The 16,167-nt window shown below is 44.5% G+C and overlaps 1 protein-coding gene across 1 annotated transcript; it reads right to left on the bottom strand.

The window, feature by feature from the left end:
- Positions 1-170: 170 nt before the first annotated feature.
- On the bottom strand, positions 171-14,835 carry LOC133347100 (arginase, hepatic-like). The gene is made up of 8 exons (XM_061559056.1): positions 14,567-14,835; positions 13,426-13,498; positions 6,381-6,558; positions 5,449-5,608; positions 4,424-4,518; positions 3,678-3,782; positions 3,105-3,241; positions 171-1,734 (listed from the first exon to the last, which is right to left on the bottom strand). Exons 1-8 carry the CDS (start codon positions 14,684-14,686, stop codon positions 1,523-1,525), a joined length of 1,080 nt encoding a protein of 359 aa, XP_061415040.1. The 5' UTR covers positions 14,687-14,835; the 3' UTR covers positions 171-1,522.
- Between the last annotated feature and the right edge of the window lie 1,332 nt (positions 14,836-16,167).

The raw sequence follows: 16,167 nt of genomic DNA, 5'->3' as shown, positions 1-16,167 counted from the left end.
CTGTGTCGAACAAATTAAAGATGGTGTACTTTGTTGATATATTGCACTGCTGCCATTTTTATTTACTGGTGCCGTGTATTATTGCCATGGGTGCTCGGAACTCAATAAAACAACATCTAGGGCTGCGTTGGCAGCGGTGCTTAAGAACAAATGAACAAAAAATGCCCTGGCAACGTTAGCTTATTTTTATTCTCTTGCAAGGCAACAATGAATGAATGTGGCCATTTTTATAAATACAAATGTAATAATGGAGTAACGCACGCTTAATAATCACATCAACATCTCATTAGGAAGCCTACCTTTAATGTTATATTGTTGTAATTGAAACATTTAATCTGGTATATCCTCTTTACAAAAGGCACTCCCAAAATGCCATTCTGTAATTTCCTATTTTATTAATTAACATTTATTTCTTACAGATTATATGTGTGCGCATTACAGCATCAACAATCATTTGCAAACATGGATATTATTGTCTGTTATTACTGTGAACCTTCATAATTTAAAATAAAATACACTAATTGATGCAAACAGAGATGGCTTTTCCATTAAATAAATATATTTTATTGTGTTAATATTCAGCAATTTCACATGTTTAATGCTCTAACATATAAAACTCACTTGAGTGCACACCAAGACGGACAACAAAACAGCATCGTAAAAACAATTATTCCTGAGTTTGAATTAATTTCAAACCTCATTAAAAGCATTTCTGCTATTTTAATGTCGTTTGCTTATCGTTTTAAAGAATTCTACAAACAATTAGGTTTTTATCGAAAAAAAATCTCTCACACTGCATTGAAAAAGGTCAAGATACTTAACAAAAAGTCATTTAATAAATACTATTTCGCGCAAACAATTTCCAAAAAGCACATTTTCAAAACCTCACTCGCAAGTTGGCATTGCCTTTAAATCACCAAGATTGTCATTTATATAAGCATTGAAAAACTATGTTTATTGTTATAGTTTTATGCTCTGCTTTTATGCTAAGCTGTGATGGATTTGCTTTTGACACCAATGGCAATATGCTGCAGCATTTCGTCCCGCTCAATAGCGGACCAGTCTTGTCCAAGCAAGGTCTGCGATGAACAAACGGTGTGGGGTCGATCTCTTGAGAAGCAAATCTTAACCACGAGAAAAATGTAAATATTTTTCATGTTTACTGGAATTAATTCTGTCCACATCTGGTGGTGAGAAATGTTGCGTGAGAAGTCAAGCTCATTTGTGATGGGGCTGAGGCCATCAACTCGTTATGTTTAAACCTGGTTCGAATCCCTGGCGGTTGCCCATATTCGAACCGAGAATCTCGCGAGCACCAGCCTCTACCCTCTGACCTCTGAGCTACCCATTGCGGAATTGGCATTTGTGCGCTTGCCATTTGTTGCATGCACGCAGTCGATGCATTTGAACAGGGCCTGTTTATGTTACACAGTGGAAGACAAAAACGATGTCGGGAGGTTGGACCCACCGAGCCCACGGCCCATTTAATGCTCCCCGGCAGAGGGGAGTGGTGTGCGGGAGGTTACAACGACAGCTCCTGCTCTGCCAGCTCTTCTGGCGTGGCCCCGCTGACGGGTGAGGGCAGCGTGTAGCCCAAGCTGTACGAGCCCTCGCGCGCGCGCCCCAGGCACGACAGCACCACCTCCAAGCCGAGCTGCACTGTCGCATTCACCTCGTCGGTGCTGGCGCCCAGCAGTGGATTCACCTCCACCAAGTCCATCGCTGACAGGCAGCCTGGATAAGGTACACGCACGCAATTGTCAGAGATTTGGGACCATAAACATTCCATTTGTGCCTCTACAATGTGCCCTTTCTCATCAGATCTCGGCTTGGAAGCTAAACAGGGTTTAGCCTTGTTTGCACTGTACTCGCTTCAGCCACTGCCTGGGAATGTGTTTTAAATTTGGCCATTGAGGTGACGAGGAGATGACAGTACATCAAGGGGTTCTTGTGTCCATCTGTGGAGCTTTTGAGTGTTACGCCCTTCATGTTTTTTTTTTATATACCAGGTCCTCTCGCTTTACCTGGATGAAATGCATCCTTATTATTGATTTGAAGCTCTCATGACTGCAGGAATCCATACTCTCTTGTTCTTTCGGTAAAGTCACGTAGATAGAAACAATAAAATAAAACACGACGTTTCGATCGCAACACAAGCGTCCGTCTTCAGGTGTGAAAAAATTATCTGCTGTTGTGGCTTTACATAGGCACGGGAGGGGAGAGGGGGGGAGGAGTTTGGCTGTGGGAGTTCACAGGGGAGAGGGGGGAGGGTTTGTGGCTTGCAGGGACGGGTGGGGCTAGAGACTTGTAGTTCAAGTCGTAATCGGACGACGACAACCGGGTGGGTGAGTGAGGACAACGACTACCGGTTACAACTTGTACTACAAGTCCATTTACTTGCGAATTTCTCTCGCCCCACCCGTCCATGCACGCCACAAACCCTCTCCCCTGTGAACTCCCACAGCCAAACTCCCTTCCCTCTCCCCTCCCGTGCCTAAAAAAGCCACATCAGCAGATCATTTTTCACACCTGAAGACAGACGCTTGTGTTGCGATCGAAACGTCGTTTTTTATTTTATTATTTTTTCTATCTACGTGACTTTACCGAAAGAATCAGAGAGTATCTTTATTATTCTTGTAATACATGGAATTCCAAGTAAATAGACCTGCTACACTTTTACTGGAATATAACGATGTTATGGGCCGTCCATAAATGACGTCACGTGATTTTTGACGATTTTTTGACCCCCCCCCCCTCGTTACACGGCGCGTCACAAAAAGTCAGACCGCCCCTCAAATATTACGTCACAGAGCTCTGCCCACCCCCTCCAAAAAAAACATGCTTCAAATCGCTTTAAACTATTGTCATTGTAGTGTGTATTTAATGTGGCGCTGCACTCTGATATTGTAGGAGAAAACATTTATTAAAAAGTCTATTTAATTAAGTAGAACGTGTTGTCTATATTTATTTAAAGTTGCGCATTTTGATTTGACGTCACATTTATCATACCCCCCCCCTCCTCGTCACACATCGTCACAAATGTCTGACCCCTCCCCCCAGGTGCGTGACGTCATTTATGGACGGCCCCTTAGCAATACACTTACCAGAGTTGTGGACTTCCTCGGCAATGTAGAGGCCTTCTCTGTAGGTGAGGCCTCCCAAGACAGGGGTTCCAGTGGCAGGGGCCAGCGATGGGTCAAATGCATCGATGTCGTAGCTTAGGTGGATCGGCCTCCGTCCTCTGGTGCACACATCACAACAGATACATCTCAGGTAAATGTATTGTATTTTTTACAAGGTCAGGCCTACTGAGCTATCTCGCTCTTTTTCAGAAGCGACATGGCCACAAATGATAGCTCAACGAATGTGGCTTATGTGGAAATGTATCGCGGTGAAATGCTCTAAAGGCATGTTTCTAAATGTGGAGGAGGACCCAAAGAAAAATCCACGTGACCACGGGGAGAGAGACATGCAAACTCCAAATATACAGGCGTCCGGGGTGGGATTGAACCCACGACCTGCATACCAGGCGAGGTCGTTAACATCTCGCCACCACAGTACACCAGTAATAGAAGCCTTAGCATAATTAAAAATGCTGTTTTTAAACATTACACAATTGTGATATGTTTTTATATTCTTAAAAAAATGTCCTCGTGTTTAATGTCAGTGCTCCCCACCTCGGATTGAGAAATTCCAGCGACATCTCCATCACCTTGCGGATGCCAAGCCGGTCCACGTGACGCATGGAGAAATACTGCATCCCGTAGTTCTTCAGAATGTAACTAAATGAGGTCAGGAAATGGGATAGTATGAATTCTCTGCAGTAATGAGTTCATGAACGTCTGTGTAAAGGAGCTTTATACTAATCGGATTCCAGTGTCAATAAATATTCTGATAACGCACGATGCAAATACATGTTTGGGGGTGGGCGGTAATCCATAAAATACGATGTAAATACTTTATCAACAAGGTGTCTAGGATTTACCTATAATGTTCATGAATTTGGAAGAACCTGTGCATTTATCAGAAAAAAAGTAGGAATGCCCTTTGTCGAACAGGAAAGCCTGGACTCTTTTTCAAAAGGCTGTCAAATACCATATTTGGAAACGGAAATGCCCATATCGAACAAGTGACAATGTAAAACTCAGACAGGTTCAGTTACTGCCATCCCATAGCCACCTTGGCAGTCTGCCATCCCAGCACTAACTCGGCTCAATCGCTTAGTGTCACGAGATCTCGCAAGATCAGCACGACTGAGGGGGTGGGGGAATGGGGGTATTAGGTTGCGTACAACAATTTCACGATATTTCATCATGCTGGGCGGCAACCTGTCATGGCAGACAATTGCTGACGCAAGCTCGTGAGCTTTATGTCGTAAGTGTAGTAATTAATTAACTGTCAAAGAGTCAAGTGGTGGACGTACTGTTCGCCAGGGTCGATGTCCCGAAGCCCAATGTACACAATGTCCTGCACCGTCAAGCAAGGGGAGACCCATGACAAGCCGGGCACAGCTGGTACCTGCTCACGTACAACAACAGCAGCAGCACATGTCAGCACTCAGACCTCGGCGAGCACATTCAGTCAAATAAAGCTGAGTCTTTTTAATTTTTTCAAATCGCTATTATGTGTGAAAGTATGTCTGTAAGTGCAACATATTTTGTTACATTTCGGACTTTACACTGCATTTTAATATATAGGCGTGTTTTATGAAAGTTGTGCACCAACTATAAATACGTACTGCTATTTCACCATATTCTATTCTTGGTGATGGATTTTGTAGCGATATTACTTGCAAAACCTCCGACTACAAAATTCGACCGTGTCCGTGCAGTACTCGCCCAGCTGCATTGGCTTGCAGTTGCCGAACGAATCCATGACAAGGTCGCACTGATTACACATAACGTGCTTGCCACACATTAATTGCAATACCTTGATCTCGTCATGGAGCATAAAACATCACGTGAACTCCGGTCATCCTTGCAGTGGCGTTTGGCTAACCATCGAACAAAGACGGTCACCGCATCATGCGCTTTCAGATGCGCCTCTGTGATCGTCTGGAACGCTCTTCCTTCCGATATTAGGAAGCCACTACAGCTCTGCATTTATAAAAAAAAAAATCGAGATTGAAAACTAATTTCTTTAGAACTGCTTTTTGCGTTTAGTTTATCGTCCTTCCCCTGCACCTCCGATTAGCACGGTTGACAATGAACGGTGCAAAAGAAGTTCAACATAATGCACCTCAATTGGATCTAATAATCAAGTTATGGGATAGTTGTCTTTAACCTCTTCGCAGATGTTTTTTTTCCAATTATCTTTACGAATCACGCCTAGCAAAGCCCCAGAAACTTGATGAGTATTTCACCTCCACCGTGAGCCACTGACGAACTATGTCCCTCTCGGGGTGTGTTTGTGGGTGGCCCTGCTTTGCCCACCGCCACAAGCACCCACCTTGCTCGTCAGCTCTTGCAGGAGAAACGCGAGTGGCTGGCCGTGCAGGTTCCCGGACGGCGACGTGAGTGGCGTGTTAATGTCGGCGTGAGCATCCACCCAGATCACGCCCAGGTTGGGCCGTGCCATTGCGTGCCCAGACACCGAACCTATCGCCAGGCTGCGCACAATACACATTCGTGTTCAGCGCACATGCACAGTGCAATCTGCGGCCTGCTGAGTGACCCACAGAAATATTTGCGGACATTTATTTTTAGCAGAGTACAAAAAAAAGAACGGTGCTGAAATAGTATTGTTACGTTCATGGTGTTGCAAATTATTCATGCATGCATCTAATCGGCAGGGTAAGAATTGACGAGCTTTCCATTTACATAAGTTTCGTCATTTGTTTACATATTTTGGTGACTTTACTGAAAGACCCAAAGAGTACGTTTACATATTATTTAGTTATCGCGTTATATGATGTATCCACCGTCACCATTGGCAGGACACTGGCACATATGTATGTGTACTCAACCGAATGTATCCAGCACAATGAAGAGTTTTGCCCAACAGACATTGTACATTGTGGGTGGCTGGTGGATGTTGGTGGGTGATGGCATAGACAGAAAGTTTGCTTTGAAACTCGTTGCTGTATTCATTTGCAATGATGGGTGAGAGTGGATTGGTGGGTGGGTGGGTTCGTTGGTTGGTTGGGTGGGTGGGGTGTACTGGTGGGCTGGTTGGTGGGTAGGTGGATCAGTGGGTGCCTGGCTGAGTTGGTGGGTAAGTGGGTAGGTTAGTGGGTAGGTGGAATGCTTGGAGGGTGGGTGAGTGTGTGAATGCGTGTGCACATTGGTTGGTTGGTGGCTCGATGGGTGGGTGGGTTTGACTGCGGGGTTCAGTGGACTGGACGAAAGGGAGGGTCGAGTGGGTTCATGAATAAAACTGACCTGTGGTCGCCTCCAATTGTGATGCAGGTGCGTCCGTCACACACCACCTGTCGCACGGCCTGCGCGAGCCCTTGGCAAGCCATGCCCACAGTTCGCGGGAAGGGCACGTGTTTCTGGAATGGCGTGTCATCCTTCACCTCACCAAACGATAGGTCTCCGAGGTCGGCCACGTTGTAGCCTGCCATAGTTACATACAAACATAGCACAATAATGATGAAACCCGTGTTATGATCATTAGCCACTGCCATTTTCCCCTTGGTAGCAATTAATCTAGCACATGCGCACAAGCTCAAATGTCTTGATGTGGCTATAAATAAATGGTGGAGCGGTGGTGCAGTGGTGCGTGTACTGTGCTATGAACCCTGTTGAATTGTCCGCCATGGCTAACATCATTGGCAAGTGAATCTGAACTGGTCCTGGATCCCGCCTTCAACCCGCGCTCACCAGCGTGGTGAAGTATGGTCAAGCATCCTCCGTTACCAACACGGCATGGGAAGGCCTTCATCCAGCAGTGGATTTACAAAGGATGGTACATTATTAATTATACAGCATTTACCTGATGATTAAATAAATAAATAACCGGCTAAACTCCGGGATAAATAAAGATGATGATGATTCTGGTTGGCGTACTGCATGATGAACCCGGTGACATCCATTTGATTCCCAGTCGAGGTTAAACATCAGTGGCAAGTGATATCCGATTTAATCTTCCACATTCGTAAACCTGCACTGACCAGCGTGGTGAATGAATTACGGCCAAACAACCCCAATGACTGACACGACTTGGCAAGGCCCTCCACGCGCACCAGTGGATTTGACGCAGTGCCGTGCATAATGTATGACGATGAAATAATTTCTGATCAAATATATTTTACGTGGCCACGCTTCTTCTAAAACCAGGCGCTTGCATTTGCGCGGTAAACATAATTTGAAACTTTAATTTATGTTTAACTTAAAGAGGTAAAAATAATCCTAGAGGCATTTCCTACAAAGTCTGTTGATAGTGCTGACACTCCGGAATTGCCGGTATTCCCGTTTGAGTCTCAGCTGCCTTTAACCACCACGCACGCTCGCTGGGGGGGGGGGGGGGGGAGGGGGGATCAGGTGGGGCTCTGGCTTGAGAGGGGGGGGGGCGTCAAGGCGCGTCGTGGGTTGTCTCCACAGTCATTCGCGGCTAGCCAGCCATACCAGACACATGCTTTGTGCAGGATTGATGGTCATGTGTCGCTGTGCAGAGTTACAATTCCAGCCCTGGGGAGCGGTGGCGTGATGAGTGAGTAGTTGGAGGGGTGTGTGTGTGTGGCATTCAGAGTTGGTGGGGTGGGGTGCTGGGGCGAAGCTGTTGTTCACGGGACTTGTGGGCTGGCTCAACGTGCTCCGCTGTTTGCGTGTGCTCAAATAATAATTATAAACCTCTACAGCCAGGGCCAATGAGCGGGGGAGGGAGTGGAACTATAATCGGGGACACGGCGATCCCTTCGTGATGGCTGGGGGTGACGTACACCGAGATGCCCGAAAGCGTGATTGCCAGACAAGGAGGTGTGTGTGGTGGTGGGGGGGTAACAGGATGAGTTGCGCTAAAAGTGGAGGGCAGACTGGATCTGGTCACGCCGGTTCGGGCCGGTACAGGGCCGGTACAGGGCTGAACTTCGTGGTGGGGCGTAACGCGGATGAATCACCACATGGGTGCCAGACGCAGGCGAACGCTGCACGGCCGCGTATTTGTTGCCCGTGGGTTTGCAGGAGCGCGGAGTGGGGAAAGAAATAATGAATTGAGACCTCCCTGACTCATATAACGCCGCGGGGGAGGGGGGGACGATGTTAATCAGATGGCACATTAACCCCCGTCTCCTTATTTTGATACATTATTTGGTTGCTCAGTTACCCGTGTTGTTCTGTTGGTTATTGCACTGCTGCTGAAATTTCAAGTAAAAAAGATTCTGTATAATGTTCGGTTATTTGTAGGAACTGTTTCCCCCCCCCCCCCGTTAACATTCCTTTACATGCTTATGGCAAGAAGTGTTTTCCAAGCCTTACAAACGATGCTGTTTGGGCTTGTAAATTATAACTGAAATACGTTGTTTATATTCATATGGAGAAGTGTATGCCGCACTTCGTTAGTTTCACTGGAGAAATTGGATTAGCGATTGTGTGGAACGGATGCTCAACTTGTGAGATACTCAAGCAATAAGGCAAAAGCCGACATTGGCAGTGCTATAATACATCACTACTTGCATTGGCACACAATGTAGTCGAATATTCAGCGGTCAGAAAACACGCTTCGCTCATATATTTATGCACCGAAGTCAAATTCACCTTTTAAAATGTACTTATAAAATTAACTCGTCCACACGAACCATTCGCTGCTTTGCCACAAAATTGTAGACGTTAGATGATAGATGTTGCCCGAGTTGCATGCTGTGTCAATGGTTGAGCCATGTATACTGGATGAGATAAACTCTCGCGAAACACGCAGAAACCACTTGAGAGGTGGGGACCCTGTTGAATTCTAATGTTCCATCATAATGTTGCATTACAATGTGCTTGGATAAATAAAAATCGCTTTAATATCAAATGTTACATTCTATACACATGTTCTACTACTCAACGAGAGGTAATGTAATGTATTTTATTTTGATAAAGAGCAAAATCTCTTGTAAGGAAAGATGTGAGGAGCCAATATCTATGTTTTTGTCATAATGTCGGCTTATATTCAAAAATACTTTGGCTAAGCGCGTTGGTGATGCCCTTTTAAATCTAAATTGTAACAGTTACATTTGCAACAAATAATCAGTATTCTTGCGATAATGGTTCACTGATTCTGTGGGAAGTGAAAACCACTACGTCCACCTCCACAATGCTAACGTGTGTTTTGATTGTATTTTTTATCGACAACATTATTTACGTGCACTTGTATAAAACCACACCGTTCAACATTCAAGTCAGCATTTGGCACCAAGGGTTTAATATTTTTTTTTGCCAGGAAAGTTTCAAGCTTTTAATGGCTCAGCACCAGCATGTGCTGTGCAGTGCACACTGGTGATACACATGCTTAATACGAGAGGATAGCTTTACCTTCCCTGGTTATCCGATACCGTAATGTATACGTTGCGGGCTAATCCCCTTGTTTACGATTCCTTCAGTGGAGCCTTGGGGCGGCACGCAATGTGCAAGTAGTGTGAAGGGACCCAATTATAAATCAATTAAAATTGCGTGCCACCATCACCGAAAGAGGGTATCCTGGCAATGAATCATTATTTATCTTTGGCTGTAGTCGTTGGGGTATGGAAAATGCCATTCCTTCTCCATGCAAAACGAGATTTTCTAAAACATGTTTATACCTGTTCCTATATATAAATGCATTGCTTGCTGGCTACGGTATACAACCGTGGCATACTAAACTGTGTCGCGTGAATGTACATTGCTTGGACGTGTATATTTTATAGAGGCTTTCACTGTCATGTGGACAGCGAAATCTTTTATATTAAAAACATATTTTAGATTTTTTTTTATTTTCGAATGCGTGCTAATATTTCAAGATGAGAGATGTAATAACCCAAACTTCACCCAGACGGATTTGGTTGCCTGAAGTGTGGAAGACAAACCAACATTTTGTCGGATCACCTGTCTGTTGTCTGTAATAATCTCTGTTGTGCCGACAAACAGGGCTGAGGATTGTGTCGCGACGCCACGAGCCCGAACGCTCGCACAGCTGCTGGTTGGACTCAGAGAAGTCGTTTTGGCAATGGACCAAAACTTTAAAATACCACAGTGCCTCCCAGAGGCCAGCGGCTGCAATTACGCCAAGGCAGTAATCGCCAAAGTCGCGTTCTATTGGCCAATAAGGATGGTGGCAGTTGTACTCAGTGAGTGTATAAAAAACAATGGTTAATAAAAGTGTAAATAATTATGTACATTTAGAGGATTGTGGAAATGTTTAAGATAATATTTTTTAAATTAACTTTTACTTTAAAGCACGTGTAACTTGCAATGTGTAAAACTATTTGCTGCCACTGTTCTCTGCACGCTGAGACGCTCTTGACAAAGAGCTGTAACGGCTCAAGGGGCTCGACTCAGAAAATACAATCCTGATTCTTCTGCTAAGCAGTACTTGTATTCTATTTCAAATTCATACAATAATTTGACAGCCCTTTGTCAATTCACCCCTGGATTGAGGCATCTCCAGATCATGTCGGTGGTGGGTTCTTTATCCTTAATTTCACCACGCCGGCAAGTGCGGGTTGGTTTCAAATATCACTTGCTGCTGCTGCTAATATCAAGTGTGTACCGGAATCTAACTCACGTCGCTGGGATCATAGCGACGTGCGTAGTAAACAACTCTTACCACCGCACCGCGGCATTTAAATCCACACGATTCAATTGTACGGGGGTGGCGGCACTACGTCCAGCCACCTTTGTTTCGTCAGTACTCATTTGAGGCTGAATCGACCGAGGGGAGGCCCAGGACCGGTTCAGATAATCGTCACTGGTGTTAGCCACGAGGGGCAATCGAACTCGTCGGTTTTTTTGTTTTCAAATAACAACATTTATTTCTATAATTTAATTGGCAATTGTCTATGCCTCTTTAACCTGTCACTTCATTTGAAGTTTGTTTCACATTTGTCCAGAGAGGTCATGAGATCTTTTCCACAAGGAATGCTCAAGAAGAAACAATGAGTGCTGTATGTAATAATTGCACTTGGTGCGCAAGGTACACAACAGCATACTTCTATAAACAATAAGGTCTTAATTTAATTAATACCTGTTTTTAAGTGATGCATTTCATACATGAGATAGCATTTGCATCGGTGAAAGACATGGAATTTTTGATGCTTATCCACTCTATAACTGATGAAGAAAAACGATTTAAAGGTTCTCATTCTGTTTAAAAATGTAGAAGACATTTAAAGTGGCCCTGGCATTGCATACTATATACTGTATCGCTTTTTCTCATTTTAGGGGAATTCATTACATTTATCTCAAACTCGATGTATCTCAAGTATAGTTTCATCGAGGATTGTACTGATTCATTTAATGACAATGAACGTACATTATCAATTGTCCAATTATTATTCTAAATCGTCTAGACAATTAAGATTTTATTGTATTTTTGGTCTGCTTGCTCAGAGGAATATCCCCAGCTTGTTTACATTTAAATTCTGGAAGGGATTTAATATGACTAAACACATACTTTGTTAATACAGTACTTGCTTTGGCAGTGGTGCGCAAGCACAAATAACAAAACTCAACTCATTCGTCAAGATCACTGCCTAAAAAATAACAAGTAAACCCGTAAAAACAAAGTTTTTCACTCTAAATCCTTTATATGCGTGGCGGCTAGAGTTCTCTCGTCCTCTGGCTTGAGATGGCTGCAATCTATGGGTCAGATGATTGTCTGCCAGTATTAAGCAATTGGTAATTAAATATTTAATTTGTTTTCCCTAAACAGTGTATAATTTTGGAAAAAAAATTTCACGAAAATTTATTGTCACATACAACGAGTCTGTGTGGAAAATGTCAGCTCGATTGGATCACGGGAAGTGGGTTAAAACACGAGCGAAAGATGTGCACGGTCCTAAGCAAGCAAGCGAACTTAATATAAAGGATTTAAAAATGTATTCGCCTGTGGAGGACGCGGGGATCGATCCCGCGACCTTTGGCATGGGAAGCGAGGGCGCTACTAACTGCGCTACTCCACCACGGCCTGTGGAGGGATTACGCTCTGGGCTCTTGCACTGTGATGTTCAGCCAAAGCCTGGAATGCGTTCTATTTGAATATATGTCAAATAATTTTTTTTTGCTTAAAAAGTGTAAAATTTTGGGAATTTTTTTTCACGAACAATAATTGTCTGGCACAACGAGTCTGTGTGGAAAATGTCAGCTCGATTGGATCACGGGAAGTGGGTTAAAACACGACCGAAAGATTTGCACGGTCCTAAGCAAGCAAGCAAGCACGCGAACTTAATATAAAGGATTTAAAAATCATAATATAGGTGACGTTTCAGAGTGCATAGAGAGGCTGAAGAGGTACAATAATAAAAAAGTAAATAATGTAAAGATGCATATTGAAATTAATGACACATTTAAATCATGACTTAAAGCTGTCGTGACTGCAGGAATGCATATTCTTTGGGTCTTTCGGTAAAGTAACGTAGATCGGTTCAAAAATAATTATATTAAATAAAAACTACGACTTTCGATCGCAACACAGGCGATCGTCATGAGGGACTGTTTTTGTTAATTTTATTATTATTTTAACCAATCTACGTGACTTTACCGAAAGACCCAAAGAATAATAATGACACATTTGTTAATCTGGCGAAACATTATACAAGGGTCATGTTGTATTGATATTTTAATAAGGATTAATTACATATGCAACTGCGTCCGATTTCTAAACATTACATATTGCATATTACATTTTAAAGCAATGGGACATTTAAATCAAATCCTGTCTGCAATTCTTTATATCAATTGTGCGCACGTATTTTAAATCGTACCTCATTTTTAAATGTTTGAATGGTCGATGATATTTCGTATCAGTTTCCAAGACGGCATTCCAGTTGAGCTTGTGTTCTTTTTGTTTTATATCGACCTGCGCTTGTTTTAACCCAGGTCTCCCTTGAAAGAATATCATTGTCTCGGTGGGATCGCGCCTGCTTCTCAGCAAATGCCAACTACTACTCGTGCATTAATTTTCATCTTTATATTTAATTAACGACCCCTAACATCGTCCGTAGTGTATTTTTCTCGAGGGACTCAATAACACAACACAATGCTGCAACGGCGGTGAACTCGGTGCACTCTCAATGTGCGTAATGAAAGTAGCCCCAAGGAGTGACTCTTGCCAGATGATTCACTCAATCACTTACCCATAAAATGTTCTTTTCGTACGTCGTCGATATTACCATCAGACCAGCTCATAGCGGTTTGCTGTGTGCGCGCCCCCCCCCCACCAACGAGTGAGCGATTTCGCCATATTGACTCATCCAGATTGACTCATCCAGATTGACTCATCCAGATTGACTCAGCCAGATTGACTTACCCATTTCCTCAATCTTCTCCACGAGCCCGGCTTTCCGCAGGAGCATCGGCGCGTGCTCCACTCCGCCTCGTTTCTGGGGAGAGCAAAAATCACAGAGGTCGTGATCACAGGCGAGGCACCGCACGTTGTCTGCCGAGTGCAAGTAACGCGCAAATCGCCGCGGGCAGCGGTGGCGTAGCGAGTTCGCCGCGCCGCGCTCCGAACCCAGCGACACGAGTTCGATTAGCGCTTACGGCCAACACCAGTGGCGACTATCTAAACCAGCCCTGGCCTTCGCCTAGGTCGACTCGGCCCTAATTGAGTACCTGGTACGATGTGTAAACATCGCCACATATTCCTAAGACAAATGCGACCCGACGAGCTGCTGGACTCCCACCGCCGTCTCATCGGTGCTCGCCAACAGCACTTTCCCCAACAGTCTGCTAGTGCTATACAGGGGATACTTTGACTTTGCAAATGAGTGAATGTGAGTAGTCACACCTATTGTGCGAGTGCGCGTGTTTCCACAATGAAGGGCCGTTGCCCAAAATGTCGCCTATTTTTCTATAAAGACCAGAGCGTAATTGACAAATGCGTTGAGTGGTTTGCTATTTGTGTACTAGTTCCAACGCAGCAGTTATCACCAAATAGTGTTTTATTTAGTGTTTAAACTATATTCGCATATGCTACACTCTAAAAGCTTCGTTCCAATAATTTGCGTGCGCTGTAGTTGGCTACGTACGGTGCGAAAGAAGTTCAACGGACGTGCGTGCAAGCCCTAAATTTGATTAAGAATGAATGTGTATGGCTGGATGATTTACGGTGATAAATTACAACATTTGATGACCAAAACGTTGGCATTTTCAATGGGAAACCCAAATCATCAGCAGCAGGACATGAAACATGTTGTGAATACAGACACAATTTGTCCACGTCTAGCAACGATTGAAACCTGTTACTTAAACGAGGCGTCACTGCTGCAATAACGCGGGTACATAAAATAACAAGACATTGATAGACATCAAGTTACATAACATTTATTACGTTATCGCTTCCGAGTAGCACGGTTGGCTACGTGCGGTGCGAGAGAAGTTCAACATACGTACACATACGTAACACGGGGAGAGGGAGAGAGAGAGAGGGAGACATATTACATAATCACCTGTCCTTTGGAGAAGGGCACGCCGATGATGCCGACGCTGGACTGACTGCTCTTCTGGAATAGAAACGACGAGGCGCTCTCCCTGATCCGGTTAAGAAAATGCCTCCTCCTCAACGCCATCTCTGACAATTACTTTGTGTTGCTTTTGTTTGATAAAAAAAAATCCGACAAAATCGCGTAACTCCAATTCCCCGCTAGCGACTCTCAACTCAGCCAACAGCACCTGCACCGACGAGCTTCTCCTGTGACGCAGTGCGCAGCGCCCCCCTTGGCATTTAACGGCGTCAGACTAGCCCACGTCATTGGCACCAAATCGCTGAGCTCCCCGCCGAGCCGCGCTAATTGGATGAGACGGGGGTAGGGTTAGGGAGTGTCTGTTTACGGCTTTCTCATTGGCCGGTCGCCTCTTAATGGGGGCGGGCTCGGTGGGTGTGCGCTGTTTGTGAGCGCCGGATTGGCGTCAAGGCGAACGAGCTGAAAGGCGGGTCGAGAAGAGGCAAGAGTAGATTTTGAATTGGCCACTCGAAGCGGGTCGTTGGCAGTGCCCAGCCTGGCAGTGGCTGATGTAAGATGCTGCAGAATTTCGTATAGGTTGCTATATATATAAAACATGTTGCTGTGGCTGAATATCAGACCCATGTTACATTGGCCATCATGCAAAGATTTTACTTGTAGGGTTTTTGGAAAAGTCTGCAATGTTAGCATTTTGCGCAAAGTGGTCCGAATGTGGTATCTGCTGGTTCTGAGTATCGGCTCCGAGACGAGACATTTGAGTGACTGGAGGAAGGTGTTCTTTGGGTCTTTCGGTAAAGTCATGTCGATAGGTTCAAAGAAAATAACAAAAAGCGACGACGTTTCGATCGCAACACAAGCGGTCGTCATCAGGTAAAACGTGGTGTAGTAATCACTCGTAAATATGGTTTGACATCTCACTCAATGAGCTGAGGTGTCAAAACGTTCCAGTTTGCGACTGTGGTCATCCAGAACATACTATTCAACCTACAACGTGGTGTTCTGGCTTGTTCACCTGGACGTGAAATCGTTGTTCTTGCGCAGCGTCTACATGAGCCATACGAAATAAGAAGCTGAGGCGCAATTTAGGTCTTGAACAGGAATTGTCTCATCGATTTGCCCAGAAACCTACCAATGTTTTACATCACGAATACTAGCGATTCGTGTTTGTACAGTCAACCCACTGCTGGGTCGGTCATAGGGGTTGTTTTGGCATACTTCAGTATTCTGGTCAGGGTTGGGAAAGGACGAGGAGAGGCGGGGAACAACGGGGGTGGGTGGCAGGACCAGGTCAGATTATATTATCACCCGCCACGAATGTTAGCCGTGGAATCAAACTCAGGCCACCGGGTTCATATCGGTGTGGGCTAAAGCCCTCCCTGAACATTATGCCTCTGATTGCGCAACATTCATATGTCTGTCCACGTGGTTCAATTATTCCCTGTGGCTCACGTTGAATTAGTTTAAAATCTTATCACCGCCCCCCCCCCCTCTACAATATTGAACGCGGCATACCATTTGCATTTCAAAAACAGATTGCAAACAAAATACACATGCTATCATGCCATTCAGAAAGAAAAAAAAACACG

This window comes from Lethenteron reissneri, chromosome 25, assembly GCF_015708825.2.
Source record: "Lethenteron reissneri isolate LAM-NWPU_2019-01 chromosome 25, ASM1570882v1, whole genome shotgun sequence".
NCBI classification, from domain to species: domain Eukaryota; kingdom Metazoa; phylum Chordata; class Hyperoartia; order Petromyzontiformes; family Petromyzontidae; genus Lethenteron; species Lethenteron reissneri.
The sequence above is the reverse complement of the archived record's forward strand: the minus strand, read 5'-3'. Positions and strand labels throughout refer to the sequence as shown.

Bases quoted from the DNA above. Each gene is read 5' to 3' on its own strand.
- LOC133347100 (XM_061559056.1), bottom strand. From the start codon at position 14,686: ATGGCGTTGAGGAGGAGGCATTTTCTTAACCGGATCAGGGAGAGCGCC. The intron at 6,559-13,425 runs GTAAGTCAATCT...TAACTATGGCAG, and splicing joins GGAGAAGATTGAGGAAATGG to GCTACAACGTGGCCGACCTC. The intron at 3,783-4,423 runs GTACGTCCACCA...GACCTCATTTAG, and splicing joins GACATCGACCCTGGCGAACA to TTACATTCTGAAGAACTACG.